The 24,223-nt window shown below is 33.1% G+C and overlaps 1 protein-coding gene across 2 annotated transcripts in view; it reads left to right on the forward strand.

Annotated features, from left to right (window-relative positions):
• DACH1 (dachshund family transcription factor 1) overlaps positions 1 to 24,223 on the forward strand; it is a 412,079-nt gene that overhangs the window by 281,848 nt on the left and 106,008 nt on the right. For both annotated transcript variants that reach the window (XM_045811060.2, XM_045811061.2), the window contains exons 4-6: positions 1,573 to 1,745; positions 16,268 to 16,403; positions 19,594 to 19,728. In XM_045811060.2, the coding sequence (XP_045667016.2) occupies positions 1,573 to 1,745; positions 16,268 to 16,403; positions 19,594 to 19,728 (444 nt within the window). The remainder of the gene's footprint in view (positions 1 to 1,572; positions 1,746 to 16,267; positions 16,404 to 19,593; positions 19,729 to 24,223) is intronic.

Consider the following 24,223-nt stretch of genomic DNA (forward strand, 5'->3'; position numbering starts at 1 on the left):
ACTAAGTATTCTTCATTAAAAACTATGTCGTAGAGATTTTACAATGAGGCTTTTAATAGAGCTAAAGCATTTAAATTGGAGTTTTACCAACTTTTCTGTTTCTAAGCATATTATAAGAAAATATGATTTCCTTTTTTAAGAAATGAAAACTCATAAACTGATGAGGACATTACAGAAATTTTCTTTCAAGCGGGTAATTTGTATATTCAACAGATTCAGTCAAACAATAAGTTAATATTAATTTAATTTGGGAACATGTCTAAATTGAAATTATTCATAAACAGCTTCCAAGATATATCCTATTAAGGTGTTTCACATCTACTGAAATCCAAGACATAGCCACCATGACTAAAATGCAAGACCTCAAATGTACGGTTTTGACTTTGACAGTATATTGCCATAATCATCAACTTTTGTTTCTCTGTAGTTGAATAAAGGTGATTTTTTATTGATGCACACGCATTTCATTTACTGCTGTGACCTTATAAACCTTTGTAAAGTGATCTCTGAGGTTCTTTGTACTATGTCTAACCATCTTGGGCATTTAATAATTCCATGTTTAGGATTTGTGGTAGAATTCAGTGAGGAACTTTAACTCTGAATGGTGGCTAGAATATCACTTAATACAACTACCAGTGGGCTTCAGTTCCACAAAGTAATTAATTCTCTAGGTATATAACAGAATGCATGTTATCTTAATTTGGTTAGTCAAACTAGATTAGACTCCAAAAATAGGCTAAATATTGTGGAATTTTTTTTTAAATTGAAGACCTATGTAAGACATCAAGAAACAAAAAAGAAAATATGGTTTGGGGGAAATTTACTTACTTGAGGTTATTTCCCCAGAAGTCACTTGGCCAATCTCCAAATGTGATATACTTTTTAAAACCTCATTTCAAATTAATCATTAGAAGATTTGGAATAATATTGTGTCCAAATTACTTATATTCATTCCCCACAAGCAGCAGTGATGTTCCCTGGAATAAGGAAACACTGTACCCTTGCCCACCCCAGGGATCTCACCCTTCTGTTGCCCTCCTCGGCATGCTGGACCTCTCCTAGCCTTCCACTTGGTCATCCTCTCCACCATCTTCAGCAGAACCACCTTCTGCCAAATTGTATAATGACATTTTCTGGCACTAAAAATAGTAGTTGCACAGAAAAAAAATCTAATTATTGGATAGTAAAATACAGGACAGAATAAAGAGATACTACATTTAGATAACCAATTGTGATAAGCTAAAAAAAAAACCCTCATATTTTAAACAAGAATTAGACTGATCAGAAGAATAATACAGCAACAAATTGACCATTTGTACTAAACACATGAAGCGTGGTGATATGATAAAACATGGCACCGAACTGGTTAGCATTAAAACTAATTTCCTTGAGTGGTGAGTGGATGTCGTTGCATAAAAAGGGACAAATATCTTTCCTTTGGCAGTCATTATTAGAACATTTCTTAATGCTTAAATTTTCAATGATTTATGTTCTTTGCCGTTTTAATAAATACACCATGTTTCATAGTTTTATTTGAACAGAGCAATGATGATATATGTGTATTTTTTATAGGACTGGAACTTCCTTTTATGATGATGCCCCACCCTCTAATTCCTGTCAGCCTACCTCCAGCGTCTGTCACCATGGCAATGAGCCAGATGAACCATCTCAGCACCATTGCAAATATGGCGGCAGCAGCACAAGTTCAGAGTCCCCCATCCAGAGTCGAGACATCTGTTATTAAGGTAATTGTTTTCTCACATGATTATTTTGGATTCTGCCAAACAGATCTTAAACCACCATCTCTCAATTGGTGTTTTTATTCCACAATTCTAACTTCAAAACAGCTAGGTGATAGTAAATAAATTATGAGAAAAATCACTTGTAGTAATTAGAACCAGGCAGAAGCAGGGGTACAATATTAGACAATATTAGGTTAGGTAATCTTAAATTCTGTGTTATGTCTATTAAGAGAGAGACGAACATGAGAAATTAATTGATATATTTCAAGTAGCACGTGTGTTTAAGTGTTTGGTTGTGTGTATGAGGACATGCGAGGATGTGTATGTGTGTGGTGTTATGGTGTGATACCTTAAGGTGTAGAAAAGTACTTGATTTGTTTTTAGAAGATAAGAAGTGTTAAGTTATGGTTCTGCCACTTAATAGCTGTGTTGCCTTGGGCATGTGACTGAATCTTTCTGATTCTCTTCTACATATAAAAAAAATAGGTAGTGCAGTGTAGGTGTAAAAACTAAACAAAATAGTAAAATTCAATGTTTTTTATAAATTCAAAAATACACTACATGTAGAAGATAACATTATTGTTATACAAAAAACACACGTGTGTAAATACACAATTCTCTCTCTCTCCCCACCGCCTTGTGTGGGAGGGTATGTGTATACCCTTAAATGTGTATGTGTATGCTTTTCACTTATTTTATAATGTGTATTTAAATCAAATTATTTTGAATGCATTGTCAGAGTATATTATTAATTTTTAAACTAAGTAAAAGATACCTCATGCTCATCCTTAGCTGACATAACCATTACCTCATTTTTCTGAATATAATACACTTGAGTTTAAGGGAGCCTCTGGAGCATGTCTTACATAAAATGTCCTGTTAACAATCCTTATTCATTGCTGGTAAATACGCAAAATGATATAGCCATTTTGGGAGACAGTTTTGTGGTTTCTTATGAAACTAAACATACTCTTACCATATGATTGTATATTTTGCCAGCTCCTTGGCATTTACCCAAAGAGGTAGGAAATTTATGTCCACCCAAAAACTTGCACATGGATATTTATAGCAGCTTTTTAAAAAAATAATTGTCCAAATTTGGAAGCAAGTAAGATGTCTTTCAGTAAGTGAAAGGATAAAAAAAAAGTAGTACCTCCATATATTATGACTTTGTTAAATTAACATTTGTTAAGTGGAACATAGGGTGCTTGATGGTGAGCCATGGTCCAACAACAGACCATAAGAAAAACTGAAATAGAGAACTTTATTACTCATGAGTCCTGAGGTATACCTCAGGAGGTATACCTCAAGGGACCACATGCTGAGGTCAAGGAAGAGTGCAGAGAGAACAGCCAGGATCTGAGGCAGATGCTTGTATTAAGATCCATGCATGGAATACTTTGAGGTTCCTCAGCTAGGGCTAGATTGGTCAATTAAAACCAGAAGAGCAGCATTTTGGTAAGCCCCACAGGGATTCTATCTAAGAGAAGACTGCTAATCACAAATGCTGTTGAGGAAGTCCTATCAGGGACTTACCATTTGTTTGTGACTCTGTGGCTGCTATCTAGGGCATGTCCCTCCAAGACAGTTGGCCAAACAAAATGGATGCCGAGGCAGCAATTCCATGGAGTAGCTTAGCTAAACTCCTGATACCATATAATAGAATATTATTCAGAACTGCAAGGAAATGAGCTATCAAGCCATGAAAAGACATAGAGAAAACTTAAATGTATACTGGTAAGTTAAAGAAGCCAGGCTGAAAAGAATACACACTGTGTGATTCCAAGTGTATGACGCTCTAGAAAACGCACAACTATAGAGATGTTAAAAAGATCAGTGGTTGCCAAGGGTTGACAGGGATGAATAGGGAGAGCACAAGGAATTTTTAGGACAGTGAAAATGCTCTGTATGATGCTATAATGGTGGATAATGTCATTATATATTTTTAAAAAAGGTTTTGTGACTACTTATATAGAATGTTGAATATTATGCTAATAGCAATGTTTCTTATAATAATGGCTCTATAAACAAAGATGTATACTAGTCCCTCATATCATTTTCTGAAGTATCCATATCTGGAAAAAAATATATATATATAGATATAGATATACATATAGATTATAATATATATAATTGTATTAGTTCTATATTATAGATACATCGATATATAGAGATAGATATTATAATATATATTATCCTCTATAAATATATGACATATAAATATATATAAATATATAAATTGTATATATATCATATATATATATATCACAGAAGACCCAGATCAACTTCTTAAAAATCTTTAGCTGAGAGAATGTCAAGGAACGCTACATTGTTATCAGCCCAGATCAGAGAAGATAACTTTTAAAAATTCTTCTTTATTCTAAGTGACTTTTAGAGGGTTCCTTTAGAGGGTTACTAAAGAATTTGTTAATCAAGGAGTCACCGCATAATTCAATTTATGATCATTTTTGGTAATAGTTATTACTGAGATTTCAACATTCTCATTGCCTCACTCACCGAAGTGAACGAGAAGGAGATTTTGGCTGAAGAAAAAAGCCTAAGTGTTTCTATCATTGTGCTCCATAGCTATTTAAAAAGAAAAAAAAGGAAAAAGAAAAGGTACTAAGTATTAGTTATAGGATGTGATTATTCTCATTTTTTAAAATTTAGTGATTATTACTATAGAGAATCATCCTCATAATATTAATTATTTAAGTTTCACTCTTGAAACTGGGAATTTTTATAATTTCTCATTTAGACATGATTTAGATTCATAGTTAAAGTAAAAATATGGCAGAAGAGCAGATTTTAGCAGTTTAAAATCATAATGGGTGACTTTGTTATAAACTCTAGATCTAAATTTGGACATCAGCTAGTAGCACATGGATCCAAAAGACTCCAATTATATTAGGAAGCTTGATTTACTTTATATTTTCAATACAGATATATATTTCTAAATCGTTTGTGTTATATCAAATGTTAATTAGAATATTTAAAGAGTGAAACTTCCTTTAATAAGTCCTTGATTGTCAGCGTTTAGGTAAGTAGGAGGAAGGAGTTGCGTTTCCTCTGGAAAGCATCTGTAGAAAACTGTCTAGATTATTGAAAAGTCAGCAACATTCCTGTGGTTTCTTAAATTAAGGTTAGGAGTGGAGAGGAGGGAGATAGGGAGAAAGGAAGGAAATATGCAAAAAGGTAAGAAGAAAGGGATGGAGCTCTGTGTCTTGAAATGTGTGCCAACACCTCCTGCATTTCCTAGTCTCTTGGGGCAAATAATTTCAGAAACTTGGCTATGGATAGGTTAAAGGAAATTCTGGACTTTTGAATGCAGTGGTGGTATAAACGGTCATAATAGCTAAATAAGAAACAATGGCTGTAATTAAGAATGATTAGAGAAAATAAAAGCTGATAGTGTTTAAATTCTTATTTATCATTAATAAAACAAAGATGATAGTTTTAATTGCCAACATCAAAGTGAAGTTCCGTTGGCCATTGTGGAAGTCCTGAAGGGCCTATTTGCCCCTTTTCTCTGAGGCTGGCCACCTATAGATAGGTGCTGACAGGTAAAGATCATAGAGAAGAAACAGTTTCAAGAAAAGCATGAGACAATTCTAGCAATTTTCGGTAAAAAATATTCAGACCTGGGAAAAATCGAGAGACTGGCCTCAGAGAATAAGGGTGAGGAATCGGTTCTTTATAGAATTCCAAATATTAGGGGAAACAAGTTGATAAATCAACCTGCCTAAATTTATATATAGTAGACTTTACAGCACAAGCAGTGTTTAGTAAACTCCCATCATATATATTAGTTAAACTTAATTTGGGGGAAGTTTTATTTTCCCCAAAGAAAATGTTTGACTCCTATGTCACATTAAATAGTATGGGACCCAAGTGGGCAATTAGAATAGTGCTTGCAACTTTGTTTGCCTGAAAAGATTCTAATTATCAAGGCCGATTAAAAGTGAAATGTTAAATACCAGAGAAGAAGATATACCCCCATCTGAAGGAATGATAAAACAAGAGTCATAGCCTTTGAAGGGAAAACAGAAGTTTGAGAGGTTTCCATCTGCTGAAATGTACCATTTACATTTTTGAGAGTAATGACAAGAATTGAAATGATAACTCAACCTACATGAGAATGGCAATAAGAATTTATAGGACAGAAGAGAAGTGAAAACAGAGCTCTCAGAGTTACATATTTTAAAGCATTCTGTCCTTACCTGTTTCTAGGAGGTAAAGGAACTTCAATGATTTCTCATGAACCTATTTATGAGAATGTACATACTAGGACATGCACTGGAGCAGGGTCCGAAAGCTGTTTCCTTGGGTAAAACTCACCATGCTTCCCCAATTTTGGCATGGATTGTGAGTTAAGAATGGCTTTACACTTTTGGGGTAAAAGGCAGGTGGGGAAAAAATATCATAGGAAGGAGAATCTTTCATGACACATGAAAATTATACGACATTCAAATTTTAGTGTCCATAAATAAAATGTGTTTGGAACTTAGCTACTCTCTTTATATAATGCCTATGGATATGTTCACATACAAAGCAGAGTTGAATAAAGTATTTACTAGCTGGCTTTTGACAGAGAATAATTGCAGCGACCCACATTAGAGCTCCAATTAACTCAAACGCATGTGAATCTTAGGTGGGTAATTGAGGCAGCTAAAACTAAACTCTCAAACATTGTGGGGCCAACAGAATTTGGTGTTGAAAAGTAAAAGAAATTGAAAGGATTGAGGAAAAGAAAATTACATAGATGAAGACAGCACCATTGCAACATTGTCACAATGTTACATGTAACTTGCTTTAAATGCAAACCTTCATGATGGAGTCTGCTAAAGTAGTAAATTTAAATTTTCTCCTGCTGATTGGTTTGGACTACTGGAAATAATTTAGTAAGGTAACTTTGAGGAGGAAATGGACATATACTGTTTAGACAATAATTCTAATTTAAATCCCTAATAGCCAATTGCCTGTATTTATTATTGTAGTCTCTGTGTTAGTCTATTATGTATCACTGAGACTCGTATATTTTTGCTGTTTAATGTTCTATGAATGTTATGAATAAAGAGACAGAGACTTGAGATGTCAGATGTTATATAATCCAGCTTTTCCCCACGGTGGAGAAATAATTCTTGCATTCTCCCTAGCCATTTTTCTATATCTAAGCTTTTGTGGAAAGCCTATTCTATTTTCAGCAAATTCAAGAGTGAGGAAGGGCTACATTCGATTCTGCCTTAACTTTATTACAGTCTCCTGGAAGAAAAAATGTCTACTAATTCTTCTGTGTGCTAGCCATTTAACTATATACATTCTCTGCTATAGTATCTATCATGTTTCTTTCCTCCAGACCAAATATTCTCATTTCCTTTGACCATTCCTCATCAAGCTTCTTGGTTGACTTTTTTTTAAAGAACCCCCTTGTCCCCAGCCCCTTCCATACAGTATTCTAGATGTGAACAGGCTGCTGAAAAGACACTGGAATAACATAAGCCTCAGTTTGGACAATAGTTTATAAATGTAGTCATAATTCATAAAACTGTTTTGTTAGTTGAATGTGTGACTCATTAAATTTCATGCCTTTTCAACATGAAATTTTATTAAGCCAATTCTTTATTTTGTTTTTACTTTTACTAGGAATTTGTATTTGTCCATATGAAAAGTATTTCCCAGTCCACTGATTTTGGCTCTTCAGATATGTTTTAACTTTTTTTTTTTTTGAGTACAGTTGGCACACAATGTTATATTAGTTTCAGTACAACATGGTGATTCAACTTCTCTATACATTATGCTGTAATCACCACAAGTATAGCTACCACCTGTCACCATACAACACTGTTACGATATCATTGACTATATTCCCGATTCTGTGCCTTTTGTTTGTGTGTTATTCATTCTATAACTGGAAGCCTATTCTTCAGATACTTTTGAATGTTGACATTCTAAACTATCATATTAGCTATTTATACAATCTTTGTATCATTTCCAAATTGTAAAAGGATGTATTACCTGTACTACCTTAAATCACTGAGGAAAATAAACAGTATAAATCAAGAGATCAATTCTTCTCGTCATTAGAAAATTCCTAATAGGCTGAAATGTTCTACTAATTGATTCTCTTTAGGTATCATTCATCAAGTAACCCCAAATCTCCCTGAATGAATCAATATTTTTCTCACATTTTATTTAATAAATTCACAATGATATCATAAGGACTTGGAAAGAAATGGTTCTTGTTGAAAAAAATAAAATTAAAAAAGAAAGGCAGTATATTTTAGTGGTTTAAAACATAGATTATGGGGGAAAGATTCTTGGGTTTATATTCCAGTTCCACCACCTCTTAGTCATGTGACCTCAGACAAGTTATTTAATATTGCTGTCACAATGGGGTTAATGACATTCCTACCTCATCAGGCCGTCTCGCCGATTAAATTAGTGTTTATAAAAAACATCATTAGAAGTTTTTGTACACTGACATTATCTTCTCCCATTATTTTCTCCCCAAATATTCACAAACATGAGTTTAAAAATAAGTTCTAGAATCTTATAAGGAATTTGTGTCAAGCTTTGAAATAAGAGTCAAAATTGTAAATTAAGAACTCTTTTTTTTTTTTTCTCTTGTTCAGCCCTCTTCACCTAAGAAGGCACTGCAATTTGCTTTTGGGGGGTTTTGTAGTGCAGTGGTATACAAAGCACATTTTCAAATGCATATTTTTCAGATTTCATTTTTTTCGGGGGCAGTATGGGATTGTTTTTGAGAAATTTGGCAATATTCAAGTTATTCTACATTCTTGAATAAACATCTTTCTCTCATGCCACATTACAGGGTTTTCTGAGAACAAGGAATATGACTTAAATTTGTTAGTCTTCTCCACCAACCTCTTGTGTGTGTGTGTGTGTGTGTGTGTGTGTGTGTGTGTGTGAGTGTGTGTGAGAGAGAGAGACAGAGAGAGACAGAGAAAGAGACAGAAGCAGAGACACTTTAAGACATTCTCATTTAAAGAATTAAACATTGAAAAAAATTAAATACAATGTATAAATTTCCATTCCCTAATACTTTCCTTCAAAGTAGGTCCTTAAATTACTAGATTAGTAAATAGGACTTTATGTGCCTGAAGTTTAAAATGTTTAAATATTACAAAAACTGGAACCAGAGTGACCTGATTCTCAGAGTACATGAAAATCCTAGAGCAATGTCATGTCCCTTATGCTTGTTTTTAGCTACAGAATAGTTTATTTTGGGACAATCATAAATAACTCTAGATGTATGCATTACTTTTAGACATTTTTTCATAAAAAATGACTTCATAGAATTTTTACTTGAATTTAGAAATAAACAGTTAAGTATATTCTCTTAATGTTTATTTGGGTGTTGATATTAAATGTGAAGAGGGTAGTCACAAGAAAAAGAAAATATTAAAATATAACCACCACTAAGTATACCCTACATCAATGTATTTAAACAAATAACATATATTTAAACCCATAAGTTTGTAATAATACTAAAAAACAAACTCATAGTTCACCTTTGAAATCTAGGAAATTGATTCTTTTAAAGGACAAATAAAGGTTTAAACAAAGTGTAAATAAAAGGGTGAAATCAAATATTTTCCTGGGTTTCCCATACAAACCGTTCCTCAGAATAATCATTAATTCACTAAGGGAACTTCCTGTTCATATAAATCTTCTAGCCAAAAAATGAATAAGGAATGATATGATTAGAATGTCACCAAACAGCCATTCCTCATGAGGTGGTGTCTAGGCCAGGATCATCAGTGGGAGCCAGCAGACACTGTGTGCATGGGGGCATGCAACACCATCCATGAAGCGGTCTTGCCCCAAGCTCAACTTGAATCAAGCACCCAGATCCAACTATGTAGGACATTCAGGGTACAGAGGAACATAGACATGAATTATACCCTTAAGGAACTGCATATGACCAGTTCAGTGTGGTCATAACCTCTAAGAACATACAGAGTGCCTCAACTGGTTAAAAATTTGGCTTTAAACATTTGCCATGCACAGAGAGAATGATGCCAGTTAATGAATGGCAGTGTTGGCCAAAACAAAACCTGCCTTTTTCTCCTTGCTCTCCTCCCTCTGCTCCCCCTTCCCTGAGTGTGGGAAAGGAGGAAGTCCTATCTTTTAATTAAGATGCTAGTATTTATCATTACATAGGAGTGAATTATATCCTGAGCTAAGACCATATGTTGTTGTTTAAAGTAACTGTAAGACTTTATATTAACAAATAGTAATCTGAAATTATGATGCTACCTGAATTTTCATACAGATACAAGAAAAAAATATAGTCCCCTACCACCACTGAATAAGTTTGAAGAGATAGTGGGAGAATAAAACTAAGTTGTTTATGATCATGCTCTTGGGTCCTACCAGTTTCACATTTAGCAACATTAAGTTTTTCTTGCGTATCATCACCAAAACAAATAAAAAGAGCTATGTAAATATTCCTTGAAGCCTCACTTTAGAACTTTGAGTCATGGAGTTTTGATGGTGTCTGCTTGATTCTCTACCAGATGCAAATATATTAGCATCATTTACTGCGTCTTCCAGAATTACTTTTTAACATTTTCCTGAATCCAGAATCCCATTTCTACTATTTGTTTTCTCTGAGAATTTTTTCCAGAACAAGGGAATTTAGATGTCACACTTAATCAGTGTACATATAGGATTCTGGACTCCGCTAACATTTCCTAGTTTATGACAGATGCTCCATGAGGGAAAGGATTTCCATCTGTTTACTTATATGTAACCAGAGCCTAGGACACTGGCACATATTAGATGTTCAGTAAATATTCTTTGAATAAATTAATTTATTTGAGAGAGAGAGGGAGCATGAGCAAGGGGTGGCAGAGCAGGGAGCCCAAGTCGGGACTCGATCCCAGGACTCTGGGATCACAACCGTGCTAAAGGCAGATGCTTAACCAACTGAGCCACCCAGGGGCCCCTGAATAAATGATTTTAAGTCTGAGTTGTCTTAAAGCTCGGGAGTTTGGGTTATATAAAGTGCTCATCAACTTCAATTATGTAAGTTACAAGTTATATTGAGATAACATGTAATGTTAGAAATATCTTCTCCCCACTTCTATAATATATTCAGTGAGGAAATCTCAGATTGATAAACATGAAAATCCAGATAATTAAAAGAGAGCAACATAAAGTAAAGCTAAATGAAATAATTCTTTAGAGAAATCAGTTGTGATTGAGTTGTGATTATTTAGACTTACACTAAGAAAATATTTTAGACTGATAAAATGTAATGCATTTTGTGATGGAGAGGAGGCAACCGAGACAGTGTAATTTTTAAATGTTCAACTGCACATGTGTAATACTGAACATTTTATACTTTTCATTTTAGAATTTTGGAATATATTATTTTGAATTCCACCTTTGATTCTGAATTATCTTAGAGACTAATACTTCTTGTTCTGCCCAGAGGCAATAAATGCAGTCTTTTCTTTATTGTTATTCTGCTACCATTAGTTTATTAGTATGACCTTTTTTTGTGAGAGGGTATTCCTCTTAAATTTTCATTTATTATTGTGGCTGGTTTTATAAAGATGGAACATTGCAAAGGATTGTGTTTTATTGATTGGTGGAGTTATGATGCAGGACTATAAAGCAGTGTGTTGAAGTATTAAATTAAATATTCTTCCTCTTTGTCCTACTTCAGGCCCATCTTGGAGGTTAAAGGGTATTACACAAATGAAATGATAAATCCAGTTTACATAGTTTCCCTATAGACATTGAACTGCTTCTTTCTTATTATGTCTGAATAAAACTCATTATCTATTTTGTTTCAGTAATAATTATGAGATTCTCTCCTAAGCAATTCTTTACTGTCCCCATTATTCTCCATCTTATAGCATACTCTGGAAAGGCAAGCATATAAATATGATAAAAGAATTAAGCTGTTGAAATAAATTAATTTATTGTGCAACAATGTATTCAAATCTTACTTGCTCAGTGGATTTTACTTTAATGAAATTCTTCAAAGAACAATACATCATGTTCCAAAGATTGAAATTATACATTAAGTGAAGTGACTGAATATGTTGTGTCTCAATTTATAGAAAGTTTCAATTGAATACTTAGCTTTTAAATAATAAAAATTTGCATAAATTAAAATATTTTCTTTAAACGAAAGTATTAAGTATTGTCTTTGTATCCTTTGTTCTTAGACAATTATAATTAAAGTAAAAATAAGCTAAAGCTAAATTAATACAATTTCACCTACATTTTCTAAGCCTTAAATTATGCTTTTAAGATGTATTTTACATTAGATTTAAATCCAGTTCATTTTTTACCTGGTTTATTATATGATGTTTTAGAGTATTTCGAATGTATAAACAAATAAGTGAATAATGCATGAATGAAAAGAATCTTCAAAGAAAGCTTTGACAGTTAAATATATTGACTAATGAAATAATTTTTATGCTTATGTGGAAAATAAAATGACTAATTGTTTTTAATGGCATAATCATTGTTGCTAGAATTTTAGGCATTAAATATTTAAGTATTTTATGAGTTAAATATCTCAGGAAAAAATCAGTTTCTCATGCTTTCCATTAGCACCAGTAAGAAATCTATTATGACAGGAAACTCAAGACTTGCAAAATGATTTCAGAGGGAGGGATTGATTTATTTCAAGATTGCACTTTATCTCGTTGCATCCAAACATGTGCCACTACATATATGATCACTTACATAACTATCATGACAAATACTAAAACGTAATAATGAATAAACATTGACATGGGTGACTTTGGGAAGAAAATAGAATGGTTAAGTTAGAAAATTGTATTTTTGTCAATTATAAATATAGAATGTTCTTTTTCAAATACATACCATGTACTTTTGTGTAATCCAAATGTTGAGAACCGGATGTGTTAGGAATTACCTTTCAAGTTTAGACAAACTCCTGTGCCTCTTTATTAGAATTTTTAGAAATCAAGGTTAGACTCCTTATAGTATCTCTCTGGTCATTTATGCAGTTAGCATTAGCATAACTTATTAATACATTTACACAGTCTATAAAAGAATTCTATACAGTATTGTACATAAAGGATTAAGAATACTTCTTCCAAGACATATCTGAGCAGCTACTTAAAAGACGCATTAAGCACAGTGTTGTTTCAAGCAGTTAAGTGCATGATCTAATTGCCATTTTTGGGGGGGGTGAGAGGATTAACAAATTGTGGGGTATTTGTGCAGTTGAATATATTCAACAGTGGAAAAGAAGAAACTAATGACACATGTAATAACATGGATAAATTGCAAAAAAAGTTTAGTTGTGAAGGAGCCAGACACAAAGTATGTACTATATGGTTTCATTTTTATGAAATTCTAGAACCAGCTAATCTATTTTATGGTGATAGAATTCAGAAAGTGTTGGCTTATGGGAATCGAAAGGAATTGACTGGAAAGAAACAAGAGAAATCTTTCTGGGGTTATGGGAATGTTCTAGATCCTGACAGAACTCACCAAACTGAACAGATAATAAATGCATAGTTTGCTTCATAGTTTAGGGTAGGTGTGAATGTTAAGAAAAAGGATTTATAATGTCAGCTGCTTTTAGAATTATAATTAAAAGAGAGAAAGTAACTTTCAGCATCCAGATGTGAAGTCTCTATTTTCTAAAATCATGTATGTGTTTGTTTCTTAGAAGCTTAGGTCATTTGTTTGCTGTGTGGACTAAAGAACTCGTAACATTTAGAAGTATACCTGGGTGGCTCAATTGGTTAAGTGGCTGCCTTCAGCTCAGGTCATGAGCTCAGGGTTCTGGGACCGAGGCTCATGGCCGGCTCCCTGCTCCTTGGGGAGTTGGCTTCTCCCTCTGTCCTTCCTCCTGCTCGTTCTCTCACTTTCTCTCTCTCTCTCAAATAAATAAAATCTTTTTAAAAAAGTATACCTCCTTTGATTTATTTAGTTTGGAAAAATAACTGATAATTTGTTCATTTTTTTGTGTTATTTGATACATAATTTCAAAATATTTAATCTCCAAATTGTGCAGTTGGATACTGTCTTTCTTTAGTATCCTTTAGTATAACAAATGTATGATGTGTCATAGACCTCCCTGAACAAGCTAACTGTAAATTTCAGCCCTAGGGGTGTGTGTGTCTCTTTCTTTCCCTCTTTTCTGCCCCATCTCTCTGTCTTCCTCATTTGCTTATTTTCAGTCTTTCAAATGTAACCTCACATGACTTCGGTAGGAAAATATATTGTGTGGTGCTTACATTTACCTACATACCAGTCATTTTTGCTTTTTGCAGAAAACAGAGCACTTAATTCTTACCCTCCGATCAATTAAGGTAAAGGACGAGTGTTATATGGTATAATATTGATAATACATCTCTCCTTTGGGAGATTTTAATTGTCCTTTACAGAAACCAATCCACACATTTTAGACCAGTCCCAAAGCTCCTAAAATTTAAAAAGTTATCTTTACAACAAGATTCTAATATGCATTGCAACTTTTGAAAGAATTCAGTTTTTTTTTTCCATTTTCCTTTGTTTTGATAACAGTATTGATTGATCTGGCAAATCTTTTGTCATAAAGTTTCTTATGGGCCTTTTTTTATTCCGTGGAATATATAATGGGAAACTGGTTCATGCATCGATTTTGGAAGAGGGCTTGGTCATTTTTCTGGTTATTTTCATTTTATTTGTCATGCTTTTCAAAAAGTAAGCCTCCACATATCTGTGGAAGATGTTTATCAACAATGTTCAGGATTGAAAAATTAAACGGGTATGAGACAAGTGGTGCTTAGTTTGGGATGCACGTTAAAATCACCTGGAGTCTTAAAAATAAACTGATGTCTGGGCTCCATTTCGGATTCAATGCTTAGGGCTGCTGCAACAACATACCATAAACTGGGTGGTTTAAAACTACCCAAATGTATCCTCTCACATTAGTAGAGACTAGAAGTCTGAGGTCAAGATGTCAGCAGTGTCATGCTCCCTCTGAGCTCCTAGGTAGAATCCTTCCTTGCCTCTCCATTCCTTCTGGTGGTGGCTGGCAATACTTGGCATGCTTGGCTAGCAGCTGCCTAACTCCAGTCTCTACCGCTATACATGACATTTTCTCTTGTATCTTCACAATGTCTCTTGTAAGGACACCAGTCATGTTGGATTAAAAGCCCACTCTACTCCAGTATGACCTCATTTTAATTAATTTCAGCTACCATGACCCTTTTTCCAAATGAAGTTCACATTCACAGGTACTGGGGATCAGGACTTCTTTTTTTTTTTTTTGGCGACACAATTCAATCCCTGATACTCAGTAAACCAGAATCTCTGGGAGGAACAACCCAGGCATAGGCGTGTTACGAACTTCCCAGGTCATTCTAAGGCAGAGCAAGATTGGGAACCACCACCGGACTAATAGAACTTCTGAGACCAAAGATAACGTATTACCTACCCTCATTCTCAATGGTCAGTTGACCTCCTACAAGTCAATTACATTTAGAACTTTTTTCTTTTAAATTTCTTAAAGTCTGCTCTTTCAGTGGTTGCATTTTTGCACCCGAATAAGGAATTATTTTATTTATTGATTTATTCCATGTCATGTAGTTTACTTCTAACCTTTCAAACATTTATTAATTATTGAAAAGAGAGCTCTTCAAGGCCTATGTGCCTTGCTATCTGAAGGTATAAATATCTTGTTGCTCAAAAAAGAAAATGTTCGTAAGTGGGGTATCTTATTTCTTAATCTGTAACTCCATTTATAATAGTTCATTGGAGACAGTCATACGATATATTTGCACATTAGTCTAATGGGGAAGGTTCAGGGCTTAGCAGGGGAGATGTGGAGTGGGACCTAAGTGTTAACACAATAGTATCAGGAAACATGATACCAAGTTTCCCTGGGATACAACTAATATATATTTCATGGATTTCCCCTAATACATATATGTGGTTGAATTGGAGCTAGGAGAGCAGGTAGTCTGAAAATTATTAGAGTCAAACAAAATTATTCTAATGTTAAATAATAATCAATTTCTATGACTCCTTAAAATGTGACCATCCAGGTGTGTCCAGAGCAGTGCCATGATGAAAAAGCTGTTAATAACTCCTCTAGTGTTATTATTATGGTCTGTTCACATTGATAATTTGTGTGCTAAATGATCCTTAGACACTTGCTGAAGCAATAGAACATAGAGATTTCTTTAAATTGATAATTGTCTAGAATTGAAACCTGCTTTGTTCTGTTATTTTGTTGTTGTTCTAATGGGTTCTGAAAGGGTTGTCGTTATTGGCCTTTTTATCTGGAGACAGGATCCACATTTGCCATTACCGCTTGCCTATAGAAGAACCCATTTCCCAACTAGTATTTCCCTACCTTGACTTTGCTCAAGATCAAAGGTGAAAATGCCGATGAAAGATGATTTTATTTCCTTTACATTTCTATAGTACTGCATGAACAAAAATCAACATTCATTAAGCAAAGTTTCCATGTATTTACCTCTTTTCTCCCCCAATGTCTTCCTGTGGTGCCGCAGGAGCGTGTCCCAGACAGCCCTTCACCTGCCCCCTCTCTGGAGGAGGGCCGGAGGCCTGGCAGCCACCCATCATCACATCGGAGCAGCAGCGTGTCCAGCTCCCCAGCACGGACTGAGAGCTCTTCTGACAGAATCCGTAGGTCTCATACTTTTACTTGTCACCATTTTAAACTTTATTAGGTGCAGCTGGCTTTTCTAATCAAAATGCCCTCATTCCAAATAGATCTCAGATGTATCATGTTCTAAAGCTCTGTAGCAAGAGCCATCTCTCAAAATTATGTTTCCCAGTTTGCAATATCATGAGGTATGGTACTACATTAACAGGCTCTGATATAAACTCCCTCTCTTTGATGCCACACATAAAGGTCGGAGCTATGAAACAGAGAAAGTAACCTGCTAGATTAGTTTCTGAAGTAAACACCTCCAACTCACAGTTATCTAGTGGCTAAGTATATGGTTTGGGGATTACTCAACTTTATTCTTCAGTCCCACCCCCTGCCAGGTTTTGAAATGTATCAATTTTCAAAATTCACCCTTGCATTAACAAACATAGCCACAAACAGGAATTCAAAAAATGAAATTCACAACAATTGACTTTTTAAAAAAATGTCCTATCATTCTGATGATCAATGGATTGAAGAATTTTAAAGTGCTTGAATTTTAGAATTTGAATTAGTAAGTCAATAATGCATATTATTGTCAGATATTGTTAAATTCAAAAACGTAGGGGCTCTATTTTATTTCATGATAACATTTTCAGATATTTAACTAAGAAAATGAAGAGTAAAGTTAAAAATGCCATTCAATTAACTGGTTATTTTGTATTTGTATTTTGTGTCAAGAATCTAATATTGTTTTTCCAATACAATGAACAATTTAACAGTGATTGTGTTGGTTGACAAAATCAGTATCATTGTATCCTTTCCAGGATTTAGTTTATTTTAAGAAATCATGTTTGTGATATATACTTCATCTAATTACACATAACTGGCTGAAGTTATTTGGTTGTTGGGAATATTTTTATAATAGGAAAAACATTTGCTAGAAAGCGTCTTTATAAGTCATAAAGGCTCATTTGCATAAAGCAGAAATCCTTAGTACGAATGCTCTTGAGGTAGATAACAAATACTAGATTAGATTGTATACAATATAATTATTTTAAAAATAGTTAATTATTGACAGTTATATAGTTCAACATAATTCTAAATATGAATATTTGATGTGGCCTAAAACATATTTCCCTAATTTTGTAAGAGATGATTATAACTGTGTATTAATAAAAGTGAATATAACCATTCCCAAACCAATGACATTTTCTGGGGCCGGCAAATCGTGGCTTCTGCTACCTCAAACCATCTTGCATATAAAATATTTTCTGTATGCTTATATGCCATGCTGACACTAGAATCAGAAATTTCATGATGCATATTGGTTTCATTTTTAATGCATTTATAAGATGTTATCATTGAAAAGACACTGTCCTTCTAGAGAAAGTAAAATATTTTTTCATGACACTTAAATGGAAATTATGGGCAGATAGGGAACAATTTGAAAGAATTTTATCATACGTTTATGTTTTAAATTCATTGTATTCTTTTTTATTCTTGATAGAACAAAGGAGAAATGCATACTTGCATGCTTGGACTACAGTAATTGTCCAAGTGGAAATACATACACATGCACATAAATGCATGCATACACACACACACATATGCATATATGTAAATACATGTTCATGTATATGCATATTTTTAACCTTTTTTAAAAATTAGACCAACACAGACATTTCAAAAATAATACAAAGAATTCTTTCACACTCATCACTCAGATTCACCCAATCATAAATGTCTCTGAAAGAGCTATCTTGATAAAGCCGTAATGGCACCTTCATGTCCCTATCATGAACATGGACATCATGCCTCAAATATGTCATTGTTTGTCTTCTCAAAACAAGGAATTTCTCTTATTTAACCACAGAACAATGATCAAAATCGGGAAATTAAGATAATTATAGTACCAGTCTCTAAACTATAAATCTTTTTCAAATTTCACCAACTTTCCTACTAATATGTATATTCTTTCCTTCTAATATTTTTAATAGCAAAAGATTTTTCTTTACTGGTCCAAAAGCCAATCCAGGATCACATATTGCAATTACATGTCATATTCCTTTGGTCTCTTTTAATATGGAACAGTTCCTCAGTCTTTTTTGTCTTTCAGTATCTTGACACTTTTTTTTTTTTAAAGAATATAGGCCGTTTATTCTGTAGAATTTCCTTCAGAATGGATGTTTTGTTTTTTCATGATTAGACTTGAATTATGAATAAAAATCAGGAATCACAGAGGCATGATAGTATGTCCTTCTCAGTGCATTACTCTAGGAGGCATGATATTCCTCCAATACTTGTCATAACTATCTCTTGGTTTAGATGGTGACTACCAGATTTCTCTACTGTAGAGTTACCCTTTTTTTAAACCTTAATAAGTAATAAGTCATAAGTCTTGTGAGGAGATATATGAAGACTATATAAATATTATATTTTTCATCAAACTTCCATTCCTTTTAGAATCATCTGTTGAAGATACTTCCCTCACACAATTTTTGCTATGGTGATTTCCAAATGATAATTCCTAATATATTCTTATGATATTTTCAAAAAAATCTCTTTTTTCCAGAGAAGGTAAGTTTTTATGGAATGAGTACTCATCCAGTTTTGTGCACAGAACCAAGATTTTCATAGGCAACCTATCAAGAAATTTATTGACTGGATTTTGAAAATTCATAAGGGTGTTTTTCATCTACTTTATTATTTCAGTAGTGACACATTACTGTTAATAGTTCAAAAAAGCGATTATTGTTTTTATTCATTCAACCATTCAATAGATATTAATTGGGAACTTGTATTTTCAAGTCTGAGTTCAAATCCAATTTTTTGGATTTGTGAAAAGTGAAACCTGTGTTTTATTGACTAGAATAAAATATGAATATTTAAACAGTTATGTTAGTGCCTTAACTTTTTGAAAGTTAACAAGTTATAGTGGTTGTAGTGGTATGGCCATTCAAAAGTATTCCAGATATATAAAAATATATATGTATTCATTGTGAAATAAAAACAAGATAAAATGTTTTCAATTCTAGTATTTTTCTGCTTATCTTTTAGAATAATCATAGTTATCTATTCTCAGTGTTCTTAGAGATAGATTGCAATACTAAGTTAGACCATTATATTTTATTTATTTTTTAGTCCAAATGAGTTTAATTAATTTGTTTGAACATTGTGTGTTATGGTGTTTTTGTCTTTCTTCTTTTGTTTTGGGCTTGACAGCTGTCCATCAGAATGGGTTGTCCATGAACCAGATGCTGATGGGCTTATCACCAAACGTACTCCCCGGGCCCAAAGAGGGAGATTTGGCTGGTCATGATATGGGACATGAATCGAAAAGGATGCATATTGAAAAAGGTAATATATGATCACGCGGCCTTGTTTTTCCTGTTCAACATGTCAACTAGATTTTACTCACAGAATGACGTATACTTCTACCTCGCAAAAGATGGCATATAAACATTTTAAAAACCTACAATATTAGATAAAACTTAAGCCTTTTCAGCAAAAAAGTATGAATGAAGATCTGCTGCTTTTCCTTGTACAACAGGTAGGTGATAATTTACTTTCCAATGCATTAAAAAAGTGGACAATTGTTTGTTTTAATTGTTATCACTGAATTTTTAAAGACCTACTATTTGTCTTTCATAATGCCTTTAGGGCCAAATGTCATTTTTCTGCACCTGATAGAGCTACAACCATATACGAAGGATTATTATTAATATTTTTCTATTAAAATATACATGGTCATCAGACCAGTCAGGAAATAGAAGTGAATCTAACCAAACAATATACTAGTTTTCATTTCAGAATTATATGTAACAAGTAACAAAGCCCAGATGGTGGGAAGCTGAACGTTCCCTATTTGTATTTCATTTGTATCAGCCTAACCCATTTTCACAGGCAAATATTGGTATTTTCATGCCCTATTTTATGAAGTACTTTCATGAGGAAATTTAAATATTATTTTGGTATGCATATTGAAAATTTGTGCTAGTAGATGCAAATTTATTTTTTCGAATAGTAAGGTTTAGATTGTGAATATAGGAGCCCTTCCAAATCTTCTTCATCTAATTTAATGTTTTTAAATTTTATTTATATAGACCGGGCACTTTGACTATCTTTTTTAACATGAATACCAAATAATCAGTGTTATGAAAAGGATTAATTCTTTGGAAAACATAATTACACAAAAAGCATGACTAGCTGTCAAAAAGGAAAATAAATAAAAGTTGATATTTAATAATTAATGAGGCAGAAAAAAATGATTGGAGGAAGACCAAGTTGAGGTGGGGCAACTTTTTCCTCCCAAAAGTAAGAAAACGAATATAAAACCTTTTCCTATTCAACATAAAAATAGTCATGCTGAATCCTTAGGGAGAAAGAGTACAATATTTCTACAAATTAGATTATCTGCATTATGGAATGCCAATGAGAAAATGGTAATCTTTTCTATGTGCTAATATGTCAAAATCTAGGCATAATTGAGAGCAGCATTAAAGCAACTTTCTAATTTTTTATTTTGAATTTTGATATCAGGTGCTATTACTAAGCTAGGTGGACTAAATGTAATGCGTAAGTGAGCCAGATATTATCTAAATACTTATTCTAGTTTTTTACAAGCTGTTCTTCAAAAATGAATAAAAATGGTCCCTTACATATATTTTGACATATACCTTCTGTATTTGATCAAAACCTATTTGTGGAAATATAATAAAAATTAACATCATGAGAAAATATAAAGCTTCATAAGAGATTTAAAGTTTAAGTAATAATTATATTCAAATATAAGAATTCATCATATAGGTTAAACAGCCATTTCTCCATCAAGGTCCTGCATAAGAATAAAGCCCTGGAAGAAAATAATGCGAGTGACTCATTTCTCAATTTTCCCATTGAAACTACATACATGGTTTCACTTGGAATGCATAAGGGGGCAGTTAATTTATGACATACAGTGGATGTCAGGATATAGGGCTTAATTCTCTTGTAGCACCTCGAGGAGAAGAGCTGGGAGTGAAGAGTAAAAGCCGTAAGATGCTGGTGAGAACACCGTCAAAGACATGATCAGTAGCATAATTGGAATGAGTTGCAGTGGAATTTTGGGTAGATAGCTTTGTACAACCTGATGCTTCAAGTTGAGTTTACCTACCATTTTCATAGGTTCTGTCAATCCATTTATCTATTTTTAAATTATTATTACAATTTTGCCACCATGGAGCCTTTCCTGAAATACCATATTAGGTTGTTTGAGGGGACCCCCTTCTGTTTTTCCCATATGCCTGCTCCAAAAATCTTCACTACAATATTTGTCTTGTTGTTTGGAAGTTATGCTCCAATGGTCTACTCCCAGTACTAAACTAGAAATTCCTTGGAGTCATCTGTGTATTCCATTTGCTTTAAACATACTGATCTGGGCTGAATCATTAGGAGATTCTAAGAGACAGTGAAAGAAAGTTAAAACAACTATGAAGACTGCACTCTTTAAGGATTAATAGGCAGGCAAAAGGTGGAATTATATAACTATTAGAAGGTATATTTATGTGAAATTATAGGACGTTCTGACAATGAGTATACTCCAGAACTTTCTATATCACTAATGGTACTTCTCATCATATCGAAGTTTTTAAAATGATTTTGCTGTCAGAATAAAGACCTTGACTATATGCCAATGATTTTCAAAAATTTTAATGTATATTTTATAAGGGAAATAAACTTTTATTTTAATATTCTTCCTAGGAATATAAAACTACCATTGAATGTATGCTGTCCAGTGTAGTTATGTAATCCTAGAAATTGTGATATTGATACTAATTACAGTAAGTGTCTTGTTACATGTTGCTCTTTCTTTTGTACACACTCTCTCTCTTTTATCTATTTTTCAGCATAGTGAATTAACAGTAGATATTCATGGCTTTCTAGATTGATAGAGTCTACTAAATTAAAAATTGTTTTCTTTCATGACTACATTTATCATGTGCCTCATACTAGCTCTGCAACTTTCTTACTACACATATCTGTATTAAAACAAGTGACTTAATTTAGAGACATTTGTAGAGAAATTAATTATATGTTTGTCTCATTTTAGGCCCAAACTTCTTATATGTAATTTGCTGCTTACCACTTTAAATCATTCAAAAGATAATAATTCTTTAGAAAACATTGATTTTAAAAATAGATACCAAAATTAATTCGTGATTCGCTGAGAATCACTGTGGTCTAAAATCTTAATTATCAGTAACTTTTAAGTATTTTTAAATCTTCTTAATATTAAAAAGCTATTAACTCCACTCCATTAGAATATTTAAGCCACCATTAGCTGAAGGCATTCTAATTCAGAAGTACTAACTGCTGGGGAAATTCACTCCTTGTTTTTAAAAATAAAAACACTGATAGGTGTTTGAAGCTTGGAAGAGTTTAAGGTACATTTAAAATGTAAATGTGAAAACTGAGTTAGTATATCAAGAATGAATAGACATAATATCTTATCAGTATTCCAAGTTTAAGGAGAAATGCTTTTAATATTATGAACTTTGACTAAACTAAGGACTTTGTCAAAGATATGTGCTGAGGAAAACTGTGGTACAGCTGAAAGCTTCAAAACCAATTTTATGTCTTCTAAACTTTTATAAACAGATTCCATGTTCTCTAGAGCTCTCTGATCATTGCTGATCTTTTCCCTCAGTCTAAATTTGGTGGAATAGGCAGTAATAATTGACATTTGAGTTACATAAATAGACTCACTGTTCCTTTATGCAGCATCTCTGTTTATTCCCTGCATATTTGTCCATGGATGCTAATTTACAGTATTTCTCATGTATAATTTGTTTCTTGGTGTTTTTTAAACTGCTGCTTTTTTTAACACGTTTTTGAGCATGTTTTACACCTTTGTGTTGTTCCATAGGCACATATTTTGTTATTACAGAATTTATCTAATTTTTAATTTACCAAAAATTAAATATATGATACAGATAAGCTTATAGTATCAGCTTTTTCCAATTATAGAAAACTTAAGCGTGTATAGTTGAACTAACTATGAAATACCTAATTTACACTAATGAATTTCAGTCTTGGACTAAGTATACTGAAATGACATAATCAGTGGGTAAATATTTACTGAATGCCAGATATGTGAACTAAACCATATGAAATGCAAAAACGTTTCCTTTCTCTGTCCCTTTCTCTCTTTCTCTCAATCTTTTTGCTATATTTTTTTCTTAATACGGATCCTAACTTTCCCTATAGTTGAGTCTTTTCCCTTTATTTATTTTCATAAAAATATGAAAACTTTCTTTCATTGGTGACTCTTGAGGACTTTCTTTCATTGGTGACTCCTGCCATTTTAGAAGCAGAAATAATTTAAGAAGCAGCAGGAAATACAGGGGATTTGCTTCAGGCCATAAAACATTTCTTTTGTGGCATATTCTGTTCGGTTGGCAGTGTTCAAGATTTCCAATGGTTAACATACTTGTATAAAAGGTTTCTTTTTGGTACTCTGAATTTGAGGACAGGGCACTAGCGGCAATAATAATTCGCAGCCTGGCCATATTGGGATTTCCTCTTGTTAATGTTTTATTCTTAGCCTCCGACCTTGTGGACTGTTTTCCTCCAAAACATCTTTTTGAATGACTGTGTCATCGCTTTTCTCAAGTTTGTGGAAATAATTTTTTGAAGTATATTTCCTTTTGCACATTTCTCAATGTTTAAAAATCCTAATTTTACTTGAATTAGGATTGCATCTTCAAGAATGGTCTTCTTTTAAATTCTAGGTTGCCATTACACAAATTAATTAATAGTAAATGTTATTTTGGTATATACACATATATTACAAATCTTAACCTTTAGTATTTCA

This window comes from Ursus americanus, chromosome 10, assembly GCF_024610735.1.
Source record: "Ursus americanus isolate L20-20 chromosome 10, mUrsAme1.1.p, whole genome shotgun sequence".
In the NCBI taxonomy this organism is placed as follows: domain Eukaryota; kingdom Metazoa; phylum Chordata; class Mammalia; order Carnivora; family Ursidae; genus Ursus; species Ursus americanus.